Raw genomic sequence first — 20913 nt, 5'->3', positions numbered from 1 at the left:
GTCCAGGTCCAGGTCCAGGTCCAGGTCCAGGTCCAGGTCCAGGTCCAGTCTTTGTTTTGCTCACTTTGGATTATTTTCAATAAACTGCACATTCAAGGTCATCTCGCCTTCAGTGGACTGCTGTGACAGCCCTCAGCCAAAACGATTTGCCTGGAAATAAATAATAGATTCACAAGACCAAAAATTGCCCGTCAGATATAGCCAAAACAAATTATATCATGTTTAACCATCAAACACCAAAGACATCAAAGCCGGCGGGAAATGTCAGAAGGATTAGCCGAGACATGGCTGTTCTCTGCGGGGTACATCTTCCGGACCTCACAACTCTGAAAATGTCTGAGCAAATTTTCAAATAGGTGCTATAAATAAACATTTCAGACATCTTTGCTATTCATTAAAACATACAGTAGTGGCCAAAAGTGATGTCAGGAGGGGATATTTGTTTTAATGACTGTATAAGTTTAATTAAACCATTCAAATATGAGGAAAATATTTGATACTTCTTTAAATATTTTAAATATGAGAATAGAACAAAACACTAAACTTTGTTAAGGTAGTTATATAACAAAAAAAGGCAAACTAAAGCGACAGGTTTTATTTTACTATCTAAAAGAATTCATAGAAAAATTAAAAGATCACAGGAAAAAGCATACACTGACTACAACATAATCAGTCATTATTTGATCAATCAAATAATAAAAGCAAAGAATTTTTAAGGAATGTTACAGATGACCCTGTAACATTGCCATTTTGTCTCAGTCTGCCTAATGGCACAGACAAGTACACTCCATCTTACTTATTGATTTATTGTAGGTTATTTCAGTCTGGAAGTGACAAGAATCGATTTTACTTTGGTTGAGGAGACTATATGTGAACTGTCAATAACCACGGCTAACTAATCACTTTGCACCCTCACTGTTTGCCAAACAAATCGACTGAACCTAAACAGCTTAAAGGACACAAACTAGCAGTTTTTCCCCATTCACCTCAACAAACAATTAGCGCCAGGATAAGGACATCGATTTACAGCAGCAAAGGACGCTCCTGTGGAGCAGTGAGTCAGCTTCAAGATTGTCTGATGTGTGCGTCTCACATAATTACAGATTCTATAAGATGTGTATAATTACTGACTGCGTCCTAAATGCTGCATTCTCGGATTATATCTGGAGGTAGGAAGGCATCAAAAAACATCCAAATCTAATATTTGTGTTATATCCTCTTCTACAGTGCCTGGTTGATTTTTAAAGGCTGCATTGATATGATAACCTATAATAACATCCTGTTCATAGAGTTTGGCAGTTGGTTAAAGAAGAAAAATGCAGTGTGATTGAATACATTATTTTAAAGTGTATTCAAATTGTAATGTTTTAATATTTTGTAATATATTTAAAAAATTCAGAAAACTTTGAAATTGAAGCTCTAATAATATTGTTTAATGATAATATCATTTCCTGCAATGACCATTAGATTTTTGTAATGTAAGAGTGTATACAGCAAGTGTATTGTACCTTGAAAATAAACTTTAAAGACACAGGGATACAATTTATGTAATTCAAGGTTTAATATTCCTAAACCAGGTTTTCATTCCCTGACAAACTGCAGGACTAACAACACTCTACATACTGAAATCAGAAGGGTAAAGACAGAAATAAACTTCTTTTCTGGTATTCAAATACATTTGGAGAGAAACACATTGTGCCATCATTACTAAATAAATGACAAGTAAAAAAAAGAAAAAAAAAAGATTTTATGGATTAAAGTTGAAGTTCTGTCTTAAGTTGGACACACTTCTCCCTCAGAAAACAGCCCAGTCATACATTAAACATATCAAATAAAACTTTACAGTTTTAACTTCACACAATATTCTTGACAAATGGACAGAGCTTTTTTTGTTTGGTAAAAACAAAAAACCCTACTCAAAACAGAGTTCAATCAAGCTTGAGGGGAAGGGTAGATCACAATCAAAGTAAAACCCAAATGGACTGCATGACTAAGATCTACAGGGTTAGTACATTGCTTGACTTGAAGAGAAAGGGTGGCGGGTGAAAAGGTTACAGACAAACAGAAATACAGTATCAGACAGAATATTGATCATTTGCATTGTATTCACTTCCTTACACAAGCTCAAAACACACTTGAACACACAAACACTCACGAAAGAAAAGCTCCGTTTGTATAAAAATATTTGATGGTTTGCAGAATGGACACGCTCAGCAGGCTTTTGGAAACCGAATGAATGACAATGAGATTCCACAACTGTGGGTCACTCATCCAGATACATCAGCTCGATGGTGAATCCCTCAGACTCATGACATTTTCTCAAAAACATACACCAGGTATATGCCTAAAAAAAAGAAAGAGGAAGGAGAGTTGTTGGTCAAGGTTAAGGACGAGACATCATGGTAATCGCATGCAAAATGTACTAAAATAAACTATGCTAAAATATCACTTTTTGAAATAAATCAAGACCAGAAATATACTCTATGGAAGTACACAAATGTGAAAGTGAATGCTGATGATACTTCATTGTGGACTATCATAAAACCATGCACACATCCCACATCTCCTGAAAGGCCCGGGAGCCTCCCGCATATTGATAGCGGCTCCCTGACGCCCACAAATTATATACAATTTCCCGGAAATCGAGTGAGCAAGAAAGCCTGGTTCCACCTATTATGATGCGTTTCACATTCCAGCACCAGATCGCCTATTATTTAACACGGACCACTTGCGTTCAGATTTTGTGGAGACCTACGCCTCCTTTTTTTTTCCACGCCTCAACTACACGTTCACTTTCAAAAACCCTTGTTAGGCGGCTTACATGGATGAATCTTATAGTATAATATATATATATATATATATATATATATATATATATATACACTCACCGGCCACTTTATTAGGTACACCTGTCCAACTGCTCGTTAACACTTAATTTCTAAGCAGCCAATCACATGGCGGCAACTCAGTGCATTTAGGCATGTAGACATGGTCAAGACAATCTCCTGCAGTTCAAACCGAGCATCAGTATGGGGAAGAAAGTTGATTTGAGTGACTTTGAACGTGGCATGATTGTTGGTGCCTGAAGGGCTGGTCTGAGTATTTCAGAAACTGCTAATCTACTGGGATTTTCACGCACAACCATCTCTAGGGTTTACAGAGAATGGTCCGAAAAAGAAAAAACATCCAGTGAGCGGCAGTTCTGTGGGCGGAAATGCCTTGTTGATGCCAGAGGTCAGAGGAGAATGGCCAGACTGGTTCGAGCTGATAGAAGGGCAACAGTGACTGAAATAACCATTCGTTACAACCGAGGTATGCAGCAAAGCATTTGTGAAGCCACAACACGCACAACCTTGAGGCGGATGGGCTACAACAGCAGAAGACTCCACCGGGTACCACTCATCTCCACTACAAATAGGAAAAAGAGGCTACAATTTGCAAGAGCTCACCAAAATTGAACAGTTGAAGACTGGAAAAATGTTGCCTGGTCTGATGAGTCTCGATTTCTGTTGAGACATTCAGATGTTAGAGTCAGAATTTGGCGTAAACAGAATGAGAACATGGAACCATCATGCCTTGTTACCACTGTGCAGGCTGGTGGTGGTGGTGTAATGGTGTGGGGGATGTTTTCCTGGCACACTTTAGGCCCCTTAGTGCCAATTGGGCATCGTTTAAATGCCACGGCCTACCTGAGCATTGTTTCTGACCATGTCCATCCCTTTATGGCCACCATGTACCCATCCTCTGATGGCTACTTCCACCATGTCACAAAGCTCTAATCATTTCAAATTGGTTTCTTGAACATGACAATGAGTTCACTGTACTAAAATGGCCTCCACAGTCACCAGATCTCAACCCAATAGAGCATCTTTGGGATGTGGTGGAACGGGAGATTCGCATCATGGATGTGCAGCCGACAAATCTGCGGCAACTGTGTGATGCCATCATGTCAATATGGACCAAACTCCCTGAGGAATGCTTCCAGCACCTTGTTGAATCTATGCCACGAAGAATTGAGGCAGTTCTGAAGGCAAAAGGGGGTCCAACCCGTTACTAGCATGGGGTACCTAATAAAGTGGCCGGTGAGTGTATATATATATATATATATATATATAATACATCTCATTTCAAATGGATCACCCAAAATTAATGTTGATACCAGGTGTAAACCAGAGTTACCTTTAATTGTGAATAAATAAATCTCAATTTTACTCCAAGTAAACTAATATTTACACTAAATAAAACTATTTTAAATACATATACCCAAGCATTTAACTATGTCTCCATAAATAACAACACATGATGCACACAAACTTGAAATAAATATATTTTTTTTAATCTGTTATATATTTAATAAAATAAATCAAACTTTTCAAAGCTACACTACCATTCAAAAGTTTAGGGTCGAAAATATTTTAATGCTTTTGAAAAGTCTCTTCTGCTCACAAAGGCTGCATTTATTTGATATAAAAAAACACAGTAAAAACAGTCATATTGTGAAATGTTATTCAAATTGTAAATGACTGTTTTCTATGTTAATATATTTTAAAATGTATTGTAAAATGATTTTTTTTTCATCATCATTCATCCAGTCTTCAGTGTCACTTGATCCTTCAGAAATCATTCTAATATGCTGATTTGCTGCTCAAGAAACGTTTCTAATTATCGATATTAAATACAGTTGTGCTGCTTTATTTTATTTTTATTTTTAGAAACTGTGATAAAAAAAAATCAGGATTAGTTGATGAAAAAAATATTTTGTGTAAATGTATTAACTGTCACTTTTCATTAATTCCTAGCTTATAAAAAAGTATTCCGTTTTTTTCAAACTTTTTAATGTTAAGTGTACAAAGAAAGAGAGAGAGGACCGTTAGGAGTGTGTCTGTCATGAAATATTATAAACAAATTTATTTTGATATATAGTACTGAATGCAAACCACATTCATATCCATCTTATACGTGGTGCTTCAAGGAAGGTACTAGCATGACATTACTTTTCTGTTAGTGAAGATGCAAGTAAGCTCTTCAAAGTTACCGTAATCATTTTTTTCTTTGATTGCCAAACCATATGCTGTACTTCAGTAGGAGGAAAAAATTAACTATCTATAGAAGAACAGTTTTCACAATTAATTGGCTTGTATGCGGGCAGAGCTTTCAATACAAATGAGACTTCAAGCATGTCATACTCACTTATGAATACGAAGATCAAACAAGCCAATCATGAATTTGTATTAATATCTTACATCTTTTTGTCATGTTTTGTGAAATCAGAAAAACCTTAGAGAAAACATCTTAGATGTTTCAGAAAGTTAAAGCATCTTTCAATATCAAAAGACACCAGTGTTTAACAGGAAGAACATCACCACGTACTTGTAGCCTCCCACTCAGACTTGCTCAAGGTTCCCTGTGGAGAAAGAGCAAATTATCAGAACACAATTAACACAAAGATTTTTTTCTTTGTGTTTTTAAAGAAAAGAAAAAACACATTAAGGCTCACCAGTGGATGTCTAACAGCAGGATTCGCAGCTATTCTCTTGGCATGGTCATATTCCCCTGGACTGTCGGACGCCAGTCGGCCCCTCTCATCCGGAGGGTATTGCTATGACAACAAGATTGAAAGATAAGACAAACTGTTTGAAAGATAAGGTGATATGGTTTTATAGGCATCACTACAGATAGCACTAAATAAAACTCTTACAAGGCAGTTTCTACTGTTCTTGGTGACTGCAAGAGAGGCAACTCCAAAGTCTACATAATATTCTGGTACATAGATGTGTCTTGTGCGTGCTGCTATACATTTGCTAGGGTGCTGTACGTCTGTACACCTTTACCATGGTGATATTTTCAGTCGCCTGTCCATGATATCAAAAGAGCCAACTTATATGTCTCTATGATCTTGTGGAGCTGAGATCTGGCATATTCACGTTGGTGTACAGTTGCTAGGATATACAGTTCAAAGAGTAATATGTACAACTGCTTGCCTGTCAAGTCAAAACAGCCCACCTCAATATATCCCTATATAATGTTATGGTGCTGAGATATGCCAGTTCATTTTACTATACTGTTGCTAGGGCACTGTAAATTGTTGCTAGGGCACGGCTAAGACTAGCAACCAGCCAATAAGTAGTGACGCAAAAAGTCAAATGAGCCAAACCCCAAATCTCTACAAGATTCTATATTCTTTGTCGGTGTTAAATCTATAGGATTTCTCACCCAATTTATAGTCCACCAGCGAAAATTGTATGTCTCGTCATTTAGAACAGTAATAGCAATATTCAAGCCAGACAATTTGATACCTTATACATGACAAAATGTGCGTAATATGCCATAATTTTTACAGAAGAAAAGAAAAGGAAGACAGTGAAAAGGGTAAAAATCAAACCAGTTTCTTTTTCTAAGCCAGTTCAAGGGCCCATTCTCCTTATGTGGATTACTCAGTTATCTGGATTTTACTGTTGATGATTTGACATGATCTAGGATTGTTAGGTTCTTTGAAGCTCATCTTGGAATTCCTGTCATAGCCACAAGTCTGTCAGCTCAAACCTGCTCAGGATCAGACGTATATCACATAAATGAGATTTGACTGTATTTAAAGGTGAAAGTCTGTCTCAGCCATTGCTACTTTCTTACAAGAACTATGTTGGTAACTTTACTTAAAGCCTTTATCTATAATGCATTACAAAGGTATTCATAATGTACATCATAGTGCATTATATCTTTTTATAAATAACTATATCCAAAGTTAAAATGCATTATAATATTCACAGATTCATTGTCACATCTGAAATTGATTGTATGTCACATTTTAATGCAATATAGAATATACTTTTTTTAAAGATGTATTATTATTATGTATTATGTATTATAACTGTGGTTACAATTATTCATGAGACCATACACTGCATTATAAGATGCATACAATGCATACTTAATGCATTAAAATACTTTAACGCATAATACATAAAGCCTGTTTTTTATACATTTGTATTTACATATTTTATTTTTAAAATGAATTTGAAAATAATGATGTTGTGTAGTCTAATTTATAACAACAGACATAGCCAATTTTACTCATTGAGAGATTTATTTGTGAGGTAATAATAATCTCATCATTTTATTGGAGCCTTACACACATTACATACAGTTAGTATGAACTGTGCATTAATTTGAATGGTAACAGCTATTATATGGGTGACCTGATGCAGTGCACAACCAACAAAATGCTGCCTGATGTGCCATTAGAAATGTTATTGACCCTTATGAAGCATAATCTACTCCACGAGTAAAATTAGATGAATTGCTAATTTAAAATACGCTACTCTTGACACTGAAACATATACTAGAAATGTGAATTTAAATAATCGGGAATAGTGTAACAAACATTTACACATTTCATTTATAAATAAAACTTATGTAATTTTTCCTGCTTGGCTGTTTTCTTTTTTAATTATTTGATGTCATTATGTTGATGTCTTGATACCAGCCAATCACTGCATTGCTGATCATAGCTTTGAGGATCGATATATCTGCCCTCTCAATGGACACAAGAACACGCAGTAATATCAAACTTAATCCAGATATTTTAATCAAATCTGCAAATTTGTTTAAAGAACCAAATTAGCCAGAGATCAATCATCACAATTAGAAGATATGGAATCTGTTAAATTATCACAGATGTATTAAGCGAGGTACAAAGAACGGAACCATGGAGCAGATATATTCACATTGCCACTGGCATGCTAATGGGATTACAGCTGATTGTGTGAGAGATTTCTCACAGGGAAAAGAGTTTTGAAGTGTGTTAAATATGCTCAATTTGTGCTAATGTGCAGTTATTACAACTGCATTTGATTGAGGATGTGCGCTTGTGTGGATGCAGTCAAACTTACTGAAGACATCAATCATACACAGGAAAATGCATGGACACACAAACAATTAATAAAACAAATGTATGCCATATTAATAGTTATTTTAATAACGACATCACTTCAGAGTCATGAAAAAGTATGTCATCAAAACCAGAAGTTAAATTAATACTAAATAATAAATAATAAAATGACACTAAATACAACTAACAAATAAAAAAAGAGAACACATTCCAAACTAAATAAGTTAAAAACAGCTACATTTAACCCCTTAAGCCCTGAAGGCATTTTAGGCCGTATGTCCACCAAAGTGTTTTTTCCTGCGGCTAAAATTGTTTTCAATGGGAGAGCCGCGTTTTTAAACGCCATGAGCGTAACGAGGCGCTGAGCATCTATTTTACACTGAAACGCTTGAGCGCTCGGCGAGAGTTGAAGAATGTTCAACTTTGGGTAAAACCAAATATCAAGAGACATCAAAGCAGCTCATCACTGTCACTGTATACCCAGCCGTCCAATCACAGTGGAGGGGGGGGCGGGACAAATACCACATACTGCTTGCACAACGTCAACAGATGACAAGCATAATAACGAAACAAAAGAATTTAAAACAAGAGCCAGAGCAAATACTCTACATTGAAAATACAGTTTAATATAGAAACAATACAGAAACAAACCACAATATCTCACCAAAGTGAGTACACCCCTTACATTTCAGCAACCATTTTAGTATTTCTTCTCAAGGGACAATACTATAGAAATTAAACTTGGATATATTTTAGAATAGTCAATGTGCTGCTTGTACAGCAGTATATATTTACTGTCCTCTGAAAATAAATCAACATACAGCCATTATTGTCAAAATAGCTGGCAACAAAAGTGAGTACACCCTAAGTGAACATGTCAAAACTGTCATAAACACGTCTAAAGTATCATATTTTGTATGAGCACCATTGTTATCTAGCACTGCCTTAATCCTCCTGGTAATGGGATTCAGCTGCACAGGTTGTTGCTGGGATCCTCTTCCACTCCTCCGTTATGACATCACGGAGCTGCTGGATGTTAGACACATGGCGCTTCTCCACCTTCCGCTTGAGGATGCCCTACAGGTGCTCAATAGGGTTCAGGTCTGGAGACATACTTGGCCACTCCATCACCTTCACCTTCAGCTTCCTCAGCAAGGCAGTTGTCATCTTGGCGGTGTGTTTGGAGTCATTATGCCGTTCGGCCCAGTTTCTGAAGGGAGGGCATCATGTTCTGCTTCAGAAATTCACAGTACATGTTGGAATCCATGTTTCCCTCAATGAAGCGCAGCTCCCCAGTACTAGCAGCACTCATGCAGCCCCAGACCATGATGCTACCATGCGCGACTGTAGGCAAAACACAATTTTCTTGGTACTCCTCACCAGGGCATCGCCACACACGCTGGACACCATCTTAGCCAAACAAGTTCATCTTAGTCTCATCAGACCAAACTGTTTGCGGGCTTTCTTGTGAGCCAGCTTCAGAAGAAGCTTCCTTCTTGGACGACGGCCATACAAACTGACTTGTTGCAGTGTGCACAAATGATCTGAGCACTGACAAGCTGACCTTCCGCTTCTGCAACCTCTAAAGCAATGCTGGCAGCACTCATACGTCTGTTTTTTGAAGCCAGCTTCTGCACCTGACGCACAGCACGAGGACTCAACTTCTTTGATTGACCCTTGTGAGGCCTGTTACGAGTGGAACCCATCTTGGAAAACCTCTGTATGACCCTGGCACTGTACTTTACCTCATGTTTGGCCAGCAGCCATATCACCCTGTAGCCCAAGACTGGTTGCCCACTGAAGCTAAGCAGGGTTGAGCCTGGTTAGTACCTGGATGGGAGATCTTCTGAGAAAACCAGGTTGCTGCTGGAAGAGGTGTTAGTGAGGCCAGCAGAGGGCGCTCACCCTGTGGTCTGTGTGGGTCCTAACGCCCCAGTATAGTAATGGGGACACTATACTGTCAAAGAGCACCGTCCTTCGAATGAGACGTTAAACCGAGGCACTGACTCTCTGTGGTCAAAAAATCCCAAATTTGCCCAGTGGCCTCTGTCCATCATGGCCTCCGTCCATCATGGCCTCCTAATCATCCCCGTATTTATATATATACACCAATTGGCTTCATCACTGTCTCCTCTCCACCAGTAAGCTGGTGTGTGGTGGGTGTTCTGGCGCAATATGGCTGCCGTCGTTGGTAGTGGTCGAGGAGATTCCCCCTTCTATGTAAAGCGCTTTGAGTGCTGAGAAAAGCGCTATATAAATGTAATGAATTATTATGTTCAGTTAGTGTTACCAATCTTCATATAGCCTAACTAGGCCATCTTTGTGGAGAGCAACAATTCTAATTCTCAAATCCTTAGAGAGTTCTTTGCCATGAGGTGCCATGTTGAACATGCAGTGGTCAGTATGAGAGAATTGTATTCAAAGCACAAATTTTAACTGCTCTAATACAAGATACAGACATTTGTATGGTCCTGTCAAGCAGACAAAAACATGAACATGATGAATAGGACATGTGGCTTTGCATGGTTAAACGACGTACAGCTATTATCACTTAGGGTGTACTCCCTTTTGTTGCCAGGTATTTTGACAATAATGGCTATATGTTGAGTTATTTTCAGAGGACAGTAAATGTATACTGCTATACAAGCAGCACATTGACTACTCTAAAATATATACAAGTTTAGTTTCTATTGTATTGTCCCTTGAGAAGATATACTAAAATGGTTGCTGAAATGTGAAGGGTGTACTCACTTTTGTGAGATATTGTATCTGTTAAATTAAATACTACAAACACTTCAGCGGATATTCCGTATCATAGCAAGCAAAGCATCTCATTCTCAACTGAAAAAAACCCCGCTGTGCTGCCAAAACGCTCTCAAGCGCCCACAGCTAGGAGTTTTCAGCAGAGCGCCTAGCGTTTTCAGCTGGTTTTGGGGGACATGCTGCCTTAGAGTTGTTTTTTCTGAGTGACATACATAAAAGTAAAGACAACTACAAAACTATAGCAAGGAGAGTCAAAAGATAGGTATCATAAGATATAATGCAAATTTATAATTTTTCTAAAATTTAAAAAGTGTTCTATTTGGACATTCTCATGCTGAGAAACTGCTGAGAAAAGTTTAAAAAAAAATATTATAATTGTACATATCTTTCTTATTTGACACGCAATAACTCAGGAAAGAAATAAGGTAGGAGGAAAATTCTTTTTTGGTGAAGTTCCCCTACATGAGAGTTGCATCTGGACAGCATTTGGAACAACGGTAGCTTTTTGTTTAAACCTTGACACCCCCTAATGGGCATTTTTAAAATTGTTCCTCTATGAGGAATATCTTGTGAATGATGCAATGGATTATGTGGATTTTGGACTCCTTTCAATAGGGAGCATTCACTGTATGTAATGATGTGCCATTTTCTACAATCTTGTGCATATTTCATGAAGTTAGGAGCGAAAGGCCACGTGAAATCTATGTTTTCAGTCAGCCTGTGGATTTTTATGCGTCGTAGCTCTGTAAGGAATATCTTGTGAGCGACGTAATGGATTAGGTTTGGACTCAATTTAATTGTGAGAATCTGCTGCAAATAATGATGTGCCATTGTTTTCCACAATTGGAGCATGTTTTATTAACTTACGAGCGAAAATGTGACATAAATCTGTATATTATTTACATATGGGCAGCAAATAACTCAGCACTACTTGGGAGTTAATCAAATTGGCTACATTAATTGTAAAGTTTAGACTCTAAGCTTTCAAAAATATGATTATAAATTTTTTCGTAGAACGGAAAAAAATAAAAAAATAGAAATAGCCACGCCCGCCAGCGGTACACTCCGTTTTAGAGGGACTACTCAGCACTCAAAATGTGTAGTTACGATGTTTTGCAATAATCAATAAAAACATCAGAGCAAATTGTTAAGAGACTAAAGAATGAATAGATAAAATAATCTACCAACAAATTCATCAATTACAAAAAAGCCAGTGACAGTCCGACACACATACCTCCAGCGCCTGCATCCACTGCATCAGAACCTTGTTCTTCTCATCTTTAACTTTCTCCTCAAAGAATTCATTGAAGGTTTTCTTGTAAACCAGGCGCATGTTGTACTTTTTTGCCATTCTGGACAGAAAAAATAAGTAAAATAATAAAAATAAAAAGATTGTAAATTATTAAAAAGACTATCATCATTGATGATATTTCTTCCAATACACAAACATTACAGTTGAATAATATGTTTGTATATGAATTTTCTAGAAGCAGAAATACACTTAAAAATCAAGACTATCTCTGACACTACGGCACATATTTATGAAGCTGTTGCACCCTCTGCTGGCACATCAGGAAAGTAACAATCATGATGACGCGATGTGTTTTGAGATGAGATGAGACACTTACTCCTCAAACAGGGGGAAATACACCAGGAACTCTGGGACATTGACAACCCCCTCCAGGTTGAAGTCATACTGACAGCCGAACAGAGGGTATTCCCCTTTCTTCTGGAAGGTCACACTGAACACTTCATTTCCAAAGCTGTTGGTGTCTGACTCCTCCAAGCGCTTCCTATTTAAAATCAATCAGTTTGAAAGTTTTGGTTAACATGAATAAATTACTGTTTTGTTCTGCTTTAGAAGATAGCTAACATGTGTGAGGTTTAATAATTTAATACATTGCAATATCAGTTATGTGGTTGGCGTTGCGAATTGTGAATCACACAATTGTTTATATTGCAATGATTTTGTTTTTTAATTTGACCATAATGACAAAGATATTTTGCACACATCTCTGATTTAAACATCAGTAGCAAAAATGCAGATTGTGTTGGAAAGATTGTCAAGCCATCCATTTCAATGAATCAGTTTAAAACAGATTGAATGATTTGTTTGCATCAAAATGCTAAAATTAAAGTTCTGTAGGCTTTAGAACATTTGAGTAAAGAATATATGTACCGGTAGGTCAATAATACTAAGGATTGTCATGTTGCTGTATAGAAATAAATAATTAAATATTAATAAATTATAAATATTTAATATAATTTTTTGCTAACTGTATTTCCTACTTCGTGTACAATTAGACTTACTGTTCAAAAGTTTGGGGTCAGTAAAGATTATTATTATTTATTTTTAAATAATACTTTTATTCAGCAAGGATGCATTAAAGACATTTATAATGTTAAAAAGATTTCTCACCATTTCTACAAAAACATTAAGCAGAAACACAACCGTTTTCAACATTGCTAATAATAAGAAATGTTTCTTGAGCAGCAAATCAGCATATTAAAATAATTTCTGATATTTTCAGTAATGATGCTAAATGAATATAAATGAATTTAAAATATATTAAAACAGAAAAGAGTTATTTTAAATTATAATAATTTTTCACAATTTTACAGTATTTTTGTTCAAATAAATGCAGCCTTGACAATTTTTCATTTATTTTATTTTTTAAATCTTACCAACCTAAAATGTTTCAGCAGTAGTGTAAATATTGAAGCAGATACTAGGGATGCACCGACAATAAAATTTTGGTCGATACTAATTACCGATTACTCTTTATTGGGAAAGCCGATAATAGATAGCCTGGTTAAAACCAGACCATTCTCAGTTGTAACTGAGTTATGGTCTGGCAAAGCGTCATAGACTAATCATTTCCAGAGGGGTGTGTCACTAGTGCTGCACGATTAATCATATCGCAATCGCGATGTCAAGCCTATGCGATTATATGACGCAAAATACTGCGATTTTATATGAAATAAACAAATTAGGGCTGTTAACGCAGCATCTGTTATTTTTTGTCATCCTTTGGCTAGTGTTACATGATCCTGCTCTTATTCACGCGAATGCTTTAACCATTCAGCTAGTCAAAAGAGAGCGCGCTGCCTGTGAATGTCCTGACTGAAAGACGCGCGCCAGTATCATGCGCATGCGCATGCGCATGCACAGACCGCGCGCCAGAATACAGTTCTCTTTCCGCTTGAAGTGAACGAACAATAACACACACAATTATGCCAAAATATAATTTGTCGAGTGTCTTCATAACATAAGAGCAGTCTTATGATGGTCGTAAAGAGTTGTGAGAATAAGGCGCGTGTGAGATCCGCGTCTCTGTCAGCAACTCTTAAAGGGCCAGTATCCAATAATGCTTTCTGTCAGTAAAGTTAATCAAAGAACAAAGGAAACAGAGAAAAACACTCACTGCTCTTGACCAAAGATCTTGTGTAGCTTTAACCCGTTTAATACCACCGGTCACAATTGTGACCGCAGCTTTTTTCTTATTTCTGGAAGCTCTAAAAATGTTTTTATTGACTTTGGGCAAGAAATTCAACTTTTAAATGACAAAATAGATTGTCTTGATTAAAATCAATTAATGTCATGTGACTAGTGTGAAAGGTCACATGACCAGATCAGTTCACTTCCTGCTTGCACATCTAGAAGAAGATGTCTTCCTCAGACTACTACAAAAAGTAGTATATAAAACATCTTAATTTACATATAGAACTATCATATTTTGTACATATATTCTTTAAGGGTCTACTACTGATATATTTTGAGAATTATACTCCAGCATATATATTTTGCTCGTAAGACTTGTAAATTTGTTTACGGTCACAATTGTGACCGGTAGTATAACACAGTGCTTCAATAGAAAACAGAGGTATTGGCTGGTATTGGCAGGTTTTGGCAATCCTACACTGAACATGCCATACCTGTGAGGGGGATGGATGATCTTGGCAAAAGAGAATTGCTCACTAAAACAGATTTAGACAGATTTGTGAAGAATATTTGAGAGAAATAGGCCTTTTGTGTACATAGAAAAGGTCTTAGATCTTTGAGTTCAGCTCATGAAAAATGGGGGCAAAAACAAAAGTATTGCGTTTATAATTTTGTTCAGTGTAGTGATGAGTGTCCCAGAAACGGTCAATGTGTTGGACCTTCTTGACGTATGTGACCCCCTTCCCCCCACCCCCCCAAATTGAAAGTGACTGTGATAGTGATGGCTCAGATAGGGAGTACCAGGGTGAAACACCCCATTTGCCAAGTAGACTATTGAATGGCGATGCAGAGGTGAATTATGGAGGATTGGGCAGATGTTCATGAGAACCAATTGGTGTGCCCCACACATGACCACAAACAACCCTTTCTACAACGTACGGCCCATCTTCAGTGCACTGAATGAGTGAACACAACACACATCTCCCTGAAACTGGCCTAGGACAGGGCCCAAGTGTAGTCATGGTCTAGCCCATACGGGTCTAGCCGAACAAGCAGAAGTTCCTCCAGGGTGTAACTTTGTACATGACAACCTTTTCACCTCACTAAGCCTTCTTCACGAAATGCCAAAACGAGGTATTGGATGTCTTGGAATGAATTGTGTCAATAGGTCTAATTGAAGAATTTGAATGAATTCTGACTATGTTGTTTCCCACCGGTCACTATTGTGACCGAGTATAAAACCTAACATTTCACTAACTTAACCAACATAAAATCAAAAAAGGCATAATGTTTGAGTGTTAGGGAGGTCTAAGGAGTAAAATGCATGTACTCAAGTTGCAAGAAAAAATTTGGGATTAAACGGGTTAAATAGGATTTTAGTCCATATAAGTTATAATTTATGCAGCGCAGACAGTTTGATAACTTTATTCAATTTCTGTATATGTCCTACCTGTAGACAGGAAGAGCACAGGTAAGTATGACATTTATTATGGGTTTATGTGAGGATTGTTTGAAGTTCACTTAAATTAAAATTAAATAAATTTTTATCCAGACATCAATGGCTTATTGATCATTATAGGTGTTATCAATCATTTAGTTGTTGTTGCTAGTTTGTGTTGAGAAATACACATTTCAGAATTATCACTAATCTGTGTGTGCATTTTCCTTTAGAACCAAGCAAGTTGACTCATGAAACCATTTGTTTATTATATTGCAATCGCATATCGCAATATTGACCTCAATAATCGCAATATGACATTTTCCCCAAATCGTGCAGCCCTAGGCGTCACCAACGGACGTCGCGGATAGACCTAAAACCAATCAGAGCGATGAAGGAGATGACGTATGCAGAGCGGCGGAGAAACATCTCCGAGTGTTGTTCTTTGCTCGGTTTTTAACAAAAAGGAAACGTTCAAATCGCTTAAAACAGACGCGATAGCTGATTCGAACGAGTGATGTTCGACGGCGGGATCCATCTTTGTAATGTAGGCTACAAAATCTGCTTGAAAATCCCAGCGCTGTCGTCATCGTGTAAAGCCCGCCCCAACGTTTCTGATTGGTGCCTCGATTTCGACGGATTGGAAATGGGCTTGAATGAGCTCTTTGCCAGACTAACTTTCAGAGCAAATCTAAATTTGCCGGAAGTTGTCTGGGTTTTCCCAGGCTAGATAATAGATATATTGGCTGATAAATCTAAATCCAAATTTTTTATATAATTTTTTGAGAGCTCGATTTAAAAAACAAAAGAATCACCATTAAAATCCATGTCCCAAGCACTTAAACAAATCAAACTTATGCAGTCGTAGCCTAGTTTGAACCAGTGCCAATTTAAAAATTAATTTTACACACTAAACATCTCAAATTAATATTACTTGTTTCAAATAACAGCACTGCTGTTGGAGCTGCATGCGCTGAAGCTAAAGAGCTGAAGGAACACGTAAACTGAAGCGCTTTGTTAGCGGGCTAATTCCCTCAACGAAATACTGTACATCCTATATGAGATTAATCAGGTATTTATACAACATAAACATAATATTACAACTAATTCCTGCACAAAATGACGGGAATGCACAAGTGAACTTAAACTAAGTCATGTGCTAGTCAGAATGTGCAACTCCCGTTGTGGATGCGCTCCTTCCGTAAACAACGCGCTGCAACACAGTGTTTAAATTCACAACTAAATATACACATCACAATTAGCCCAGCCCTACAACACATTGTGCATTTAAACCGTAATAGATATAAATATCATATTAAGAGTGTGTGTGAGAGCTTACACCAGCTCATATGCATCTGGAGTTGTTCCGATGAAGAATCCTCCAGGCCGGAGTCTCTCACAGGCGTTTCTCAGCATGGTGTCAGCCTGCTGCTCGGTCTCAAAGGAATAATGATACACAAACTGACAGCTGCACAAGTCGAACTGCAGCTCAGGGTCTCGCAACTTCTCCGACAGCAGCTCCTGAGAAAGACAAGAGTATGTGACCCTGTACCATCAGGTACTGAATAATGACTTTCATGTTTCTCTTTTTTGACAATGAACAGAGTCCCTCTAACAAATGAAACATGGTGTGATTTTTTTGCACTGCTAAAAAAAAAAAACACTGGCTCGTACCCTGCTGCAGTCTGCGGTGATGAACTCGGCAGAGTACGTGCGGTCGTTTGGGTGACCCCTCCGTCTGATGTCATTATAGCGCTGCTGACACTGCTCAATGGACACAGCAGCGATATCTGTGACGTGCAAACATAAATACAGAAGTAAGTGTGATTCCCAATATGAAGACAAATTTTAAAAAAGGATGCAGTTTATACATTTACAAGCAAGTTAGGCCATTTACACCTGCTGTTAACATCAGTAGCTGCGTTTATATGGTTCAATCGGTATGAAATCAATCCGATTGATGAATCCGAACACGGTGTTTACATGAACGATAAATAAAGTAATCGGGTTGATGTGCGCGTTTATATGTCACAAGATTCAAATCGGAATTGATTTTTTGACATGCGCACACTGCACGAATATGCCGCTGTTCGCTCATAACTATTCTCCTCTATTGGTTCTTTTTTTTTTAAACAGCAGACTTAATATTTATCCGTCTCTAATCATGATTTGGAGACTAAGAGCATGAACCGTTTTGCCGTGCTGCTTATATTGATCACGCAGTAAAACCCCGCGCCCAAAACCAATCGTCCATGGATGAGAGTCTGAAACAAGCACTGGTGGGACGTTGTCCTGCTTCACTTCACAGACGCTGAGTGAAATGAGAATTTTTTAATAACGGAACACTCATTTATATTCACTTTATTCAACAGGAAGAACAGCTCGTTCCGTGCGTCATACGTCATTACGCTATTTCAACGTCATTGCACATGCGCAGTCCTTTTAGTTTCGGTTTTCAATCCGATCAAGTGTTTACATGTTCTCTCGATCGGATTACAAAAGGAGTAAACCACCCCTTTCAATCCGATCGAAATTTCAATCGGATCGATTAAGGTGTTTACATGAAGGTTTTTTAGTCCGATTGAGCCGTCAATCCGATTATAAGTGTCCATGTAAACGCAGCTACTGTTGGATGGTCTGATCACAAGTGGATAGAGCTAAATAATAGTGTGAATGCTCTTGATTAGTGGTCGATCAATATATTGGGCGATATTTAGCATTTTTTTAAATTATCCACATTTAGAAAAATTGCAAGCTTCTCCAAATTTTGCGGAGTTTGCTTGATTTTGCATTAAATATTGCACAGAATCGTGGAATTCTGGAGGGACTGAAATGTCATTGCAACGTGTTATTTACTTTTAGCAAACCACTAACATGCAATAATTGTGATAAAAGGCCTTTAAACTTTGTTGGTTAGGTACGGCTTTACCATTTCGAAAAGCAAAAAAAAGGTTTTATTTTATGGCTCACTGAGAAATCTTAATAATGGTGTAAACAGGACCATATAACTTTACAGACACCGGAAAGTATGAAGAGGATTGTGTAGTTACCTGCACAGACCAGTTTATCAATGCGTCCTTTTTTCCATTTGAGAAGATCCCCACCTTTGCCACAGCCCAGATCCAGCACGGTTATATCTCTCCGTCTTTGCCTCACCTTATCCAAGAACTCCCCTGAGAAGACCAACACACAGACCTCAGAACAGTTAATAATTGTCATGCCTGACTAACCCAACCACAAACAAACATGCCACTATATGGCACCAATACGGTGGCATGAAACATGCTCGTTTGAGAGATAAAAGTAAGCCTGTGCTCTACTCACCAATAAGAACGCTCTTCAACCAGTTGTTGAAGTTGCGCATGTGGACTATCCTGCTTTTATTACGCTCTGTCAGGCCACACTCCTGAAGTTTGTTGTAATGTGTGGCCACTTTTTGACTGTGTAATGATTCCTCTGTGACCTGCAAAAATAAAGCATGTATTGAACTGAGCAGGGGAGATCAGTTGGCACACTGAGACGTTATCATTACTACTAGCACTTTTTCTCAGTAACTAGATTCAGAGTTGAATGACCAGTTGCAAAAAATGCTTGTTTTCTTTTCTTCATTTGAATACTTGGTTTTATTGCAATATTGTTTATTTCTAATTTTAGGCTGCCACTTTAAAATCTGGCAATGGACAACAGATGAAAATGAGCCTGTTGGGTAAACTCAGGCGTATTTACAGTGCCTGACTGACTGTTCATTGATGAGCCCTGTCCCTATCAAATAAATGAATATTTTTTCCCATCAAACAATGGTTTGATATTTTGCGTGTTACATTTTTTATTGTTGATGTTTGTCACACTATACTTTATGTTATTTTGCCTTGCCATTAAATGACAGAAAACTAGTTAACGCTGCTGTTTGAGCGTTTCAAATACAATGGCTGAGGGAGTGACGGCAAATGACATCTTCTTCTGATGTAATCAATCGCTCGATATTTTTCCCTCTTTTGTAAAATCATAAAAACGCTATTGTGGATTTTTTTTCTTTCATTATTGGAGCAAATGGGAGTGCAACAATGGTAATTGTTGTAATTTCCGTTCACAGCCATTAAAGTTTACCGAACTATGATGACTTCCGCTTCTGAGGAGATTTGGAAAGGGTCCATTTAACATTTTATACATTTCATGCATTTTGAATACATATATGTTGTGGAAATAATAATAATAATAATAATAATTAAACTTAGTCAGGGTGCGCATATTGAATTTTATGAAGATTAATTAGTCTGTGATTAACAGTACCTGTCAAGACTTAGGAAACATTACAATTTCTTTTATGTTTTTAAACAAAGCCTCTTAAATTTCAAAACTTACAACTGTTTTATGGAGTTCTTGTCTAGTTTAGTTTTATTAGGAAACAACTGAAGGACTTGCAAATTGTTAAACAACAGTACAATCTATTGAAACATATTGTACTTTAGTTCCTGGCTCGTTTTTATTTCTGTCAAAAATATATATCCTTACTGAGCACTACAAACTCAATTTTAATAAACAATAAATATCCAGAGAAAATTCCCAGGAGAAAATATACATGTCTATGGATTCGGAACATTACATATCAATTATGATGGTGCGAGGCTGCGAGCTTACCAGCTTCTTCCTGGGAGAGTGATCTTCATATCCCTCATCACCGTCCCTGTGTCTCTTCAGTGAGGATGATGATGATGAAGTCTGGGAACCATCTAAAGATCTTATGCTGTCCTGATCGTCCTTTGGATCAGCATATTTACTGTCCGCCTCAAACAATCCTGTTCATAGAAAAGCAGTGCATTGGTATTTATGTTATGAAATTTGCATTCGCCTTTTAAAAATAGTAACGGACCACAGGGAGAACAAACAAAAGTCATGATTTCAATTATTTAAATTATTTAAATTGAAAGCAATGGGTATATATGAAGTTTACGTAGATAGACTAATTTAAACGTAAAATTGTAGTGCGTCAGAGTTGAGTTCATTACAACAGCTCATGTCAAGCGTCCGTCTCGGCACGTGTTTCATCTGCAAAGACTAGTTGAATTTAAAATTAGACAAACATTATAAATCATATTAAGAGTTTGTGTGTTCAACGCCATGATTGTGTAACACACAGATCAATGAAGACTGAAACAATGTTGCTGCACTCACTTGAGTTTTGCGCCATCATGTATCCAACAAACAGCGCACTTCCCGATCTTCACTGCAGTATTATATGAGAAAACCAGCGCAGCGCCGCCTATAGGACTGGCGTAAACAACAGCATAGCAGTCGAAATGCTTCAAGTAGGTACTTACTTCTGCGCACTGCGCAGCGGCAGCACTGCATACTGCCAACTTGGAATACTTTTTTAGTACTAGT

At 37.5% G+C, this 20913-nt stretch overlaps 1 protein-coding gene across 1 annotated transcript; it reads right to left on the bottom strand.

The window, feature by feature from the left end:
* Window positions 1-1537: 1537 nt before the first annotated feature.
* rnmt (RNA (guanine-7-) methyltransferase) lies at window positions 1538-20779 on the bottom strand. The gene is made up of 11 exons (XM_056254629.1): window positions 20704-20779; window positions 20170-20327; window positions 18856-18994; window positions 18582-18704; window positions 17206-17321; window positions 16871-17052; window positions 12280-12444; window positions 11886-12003; window positions 5498-5599; window positions 5371-5404; window positions 1538-2344 (listed from the first exon to the last, which is right to left on the bottom strand). The coding sequence occupies exons 1-11, from the start codon at window positions 20720-20722 to the stop codon at window positions 2307-2309; spliced, it is 1194 nt and encodes a 397-aa protein (XP_056110604.1). The 5' UTR covers window positions 20723-20779; the 3' UTR covers window positions 1538-2306.
* Window positions 20780-20913: the final 134 nt, after the last annotated feature.

This window comes from Rhinichthys klamathensis, unplaced genomic scaffold (assembly GCF_029890125.1).
Source record: "Rhinichthys klamathensis goyatoka isolate OS25496 unplaced genomic scaffold, OSU_Roscu_1.1 h1tg000111l_1, whole genome shotgun sequence".
Lineage (NCBI taxonomy): Eukaryota > Metazoa > Chordata > Actinopteri > Cypriniformes > Leuciscidae > Rhinichthys > Rhinichthys klamathensis.
Note: the sequence above shows the minus strand (reverse complement) of the source record. Positions and strands in the feature narration are given on the sequence as shown.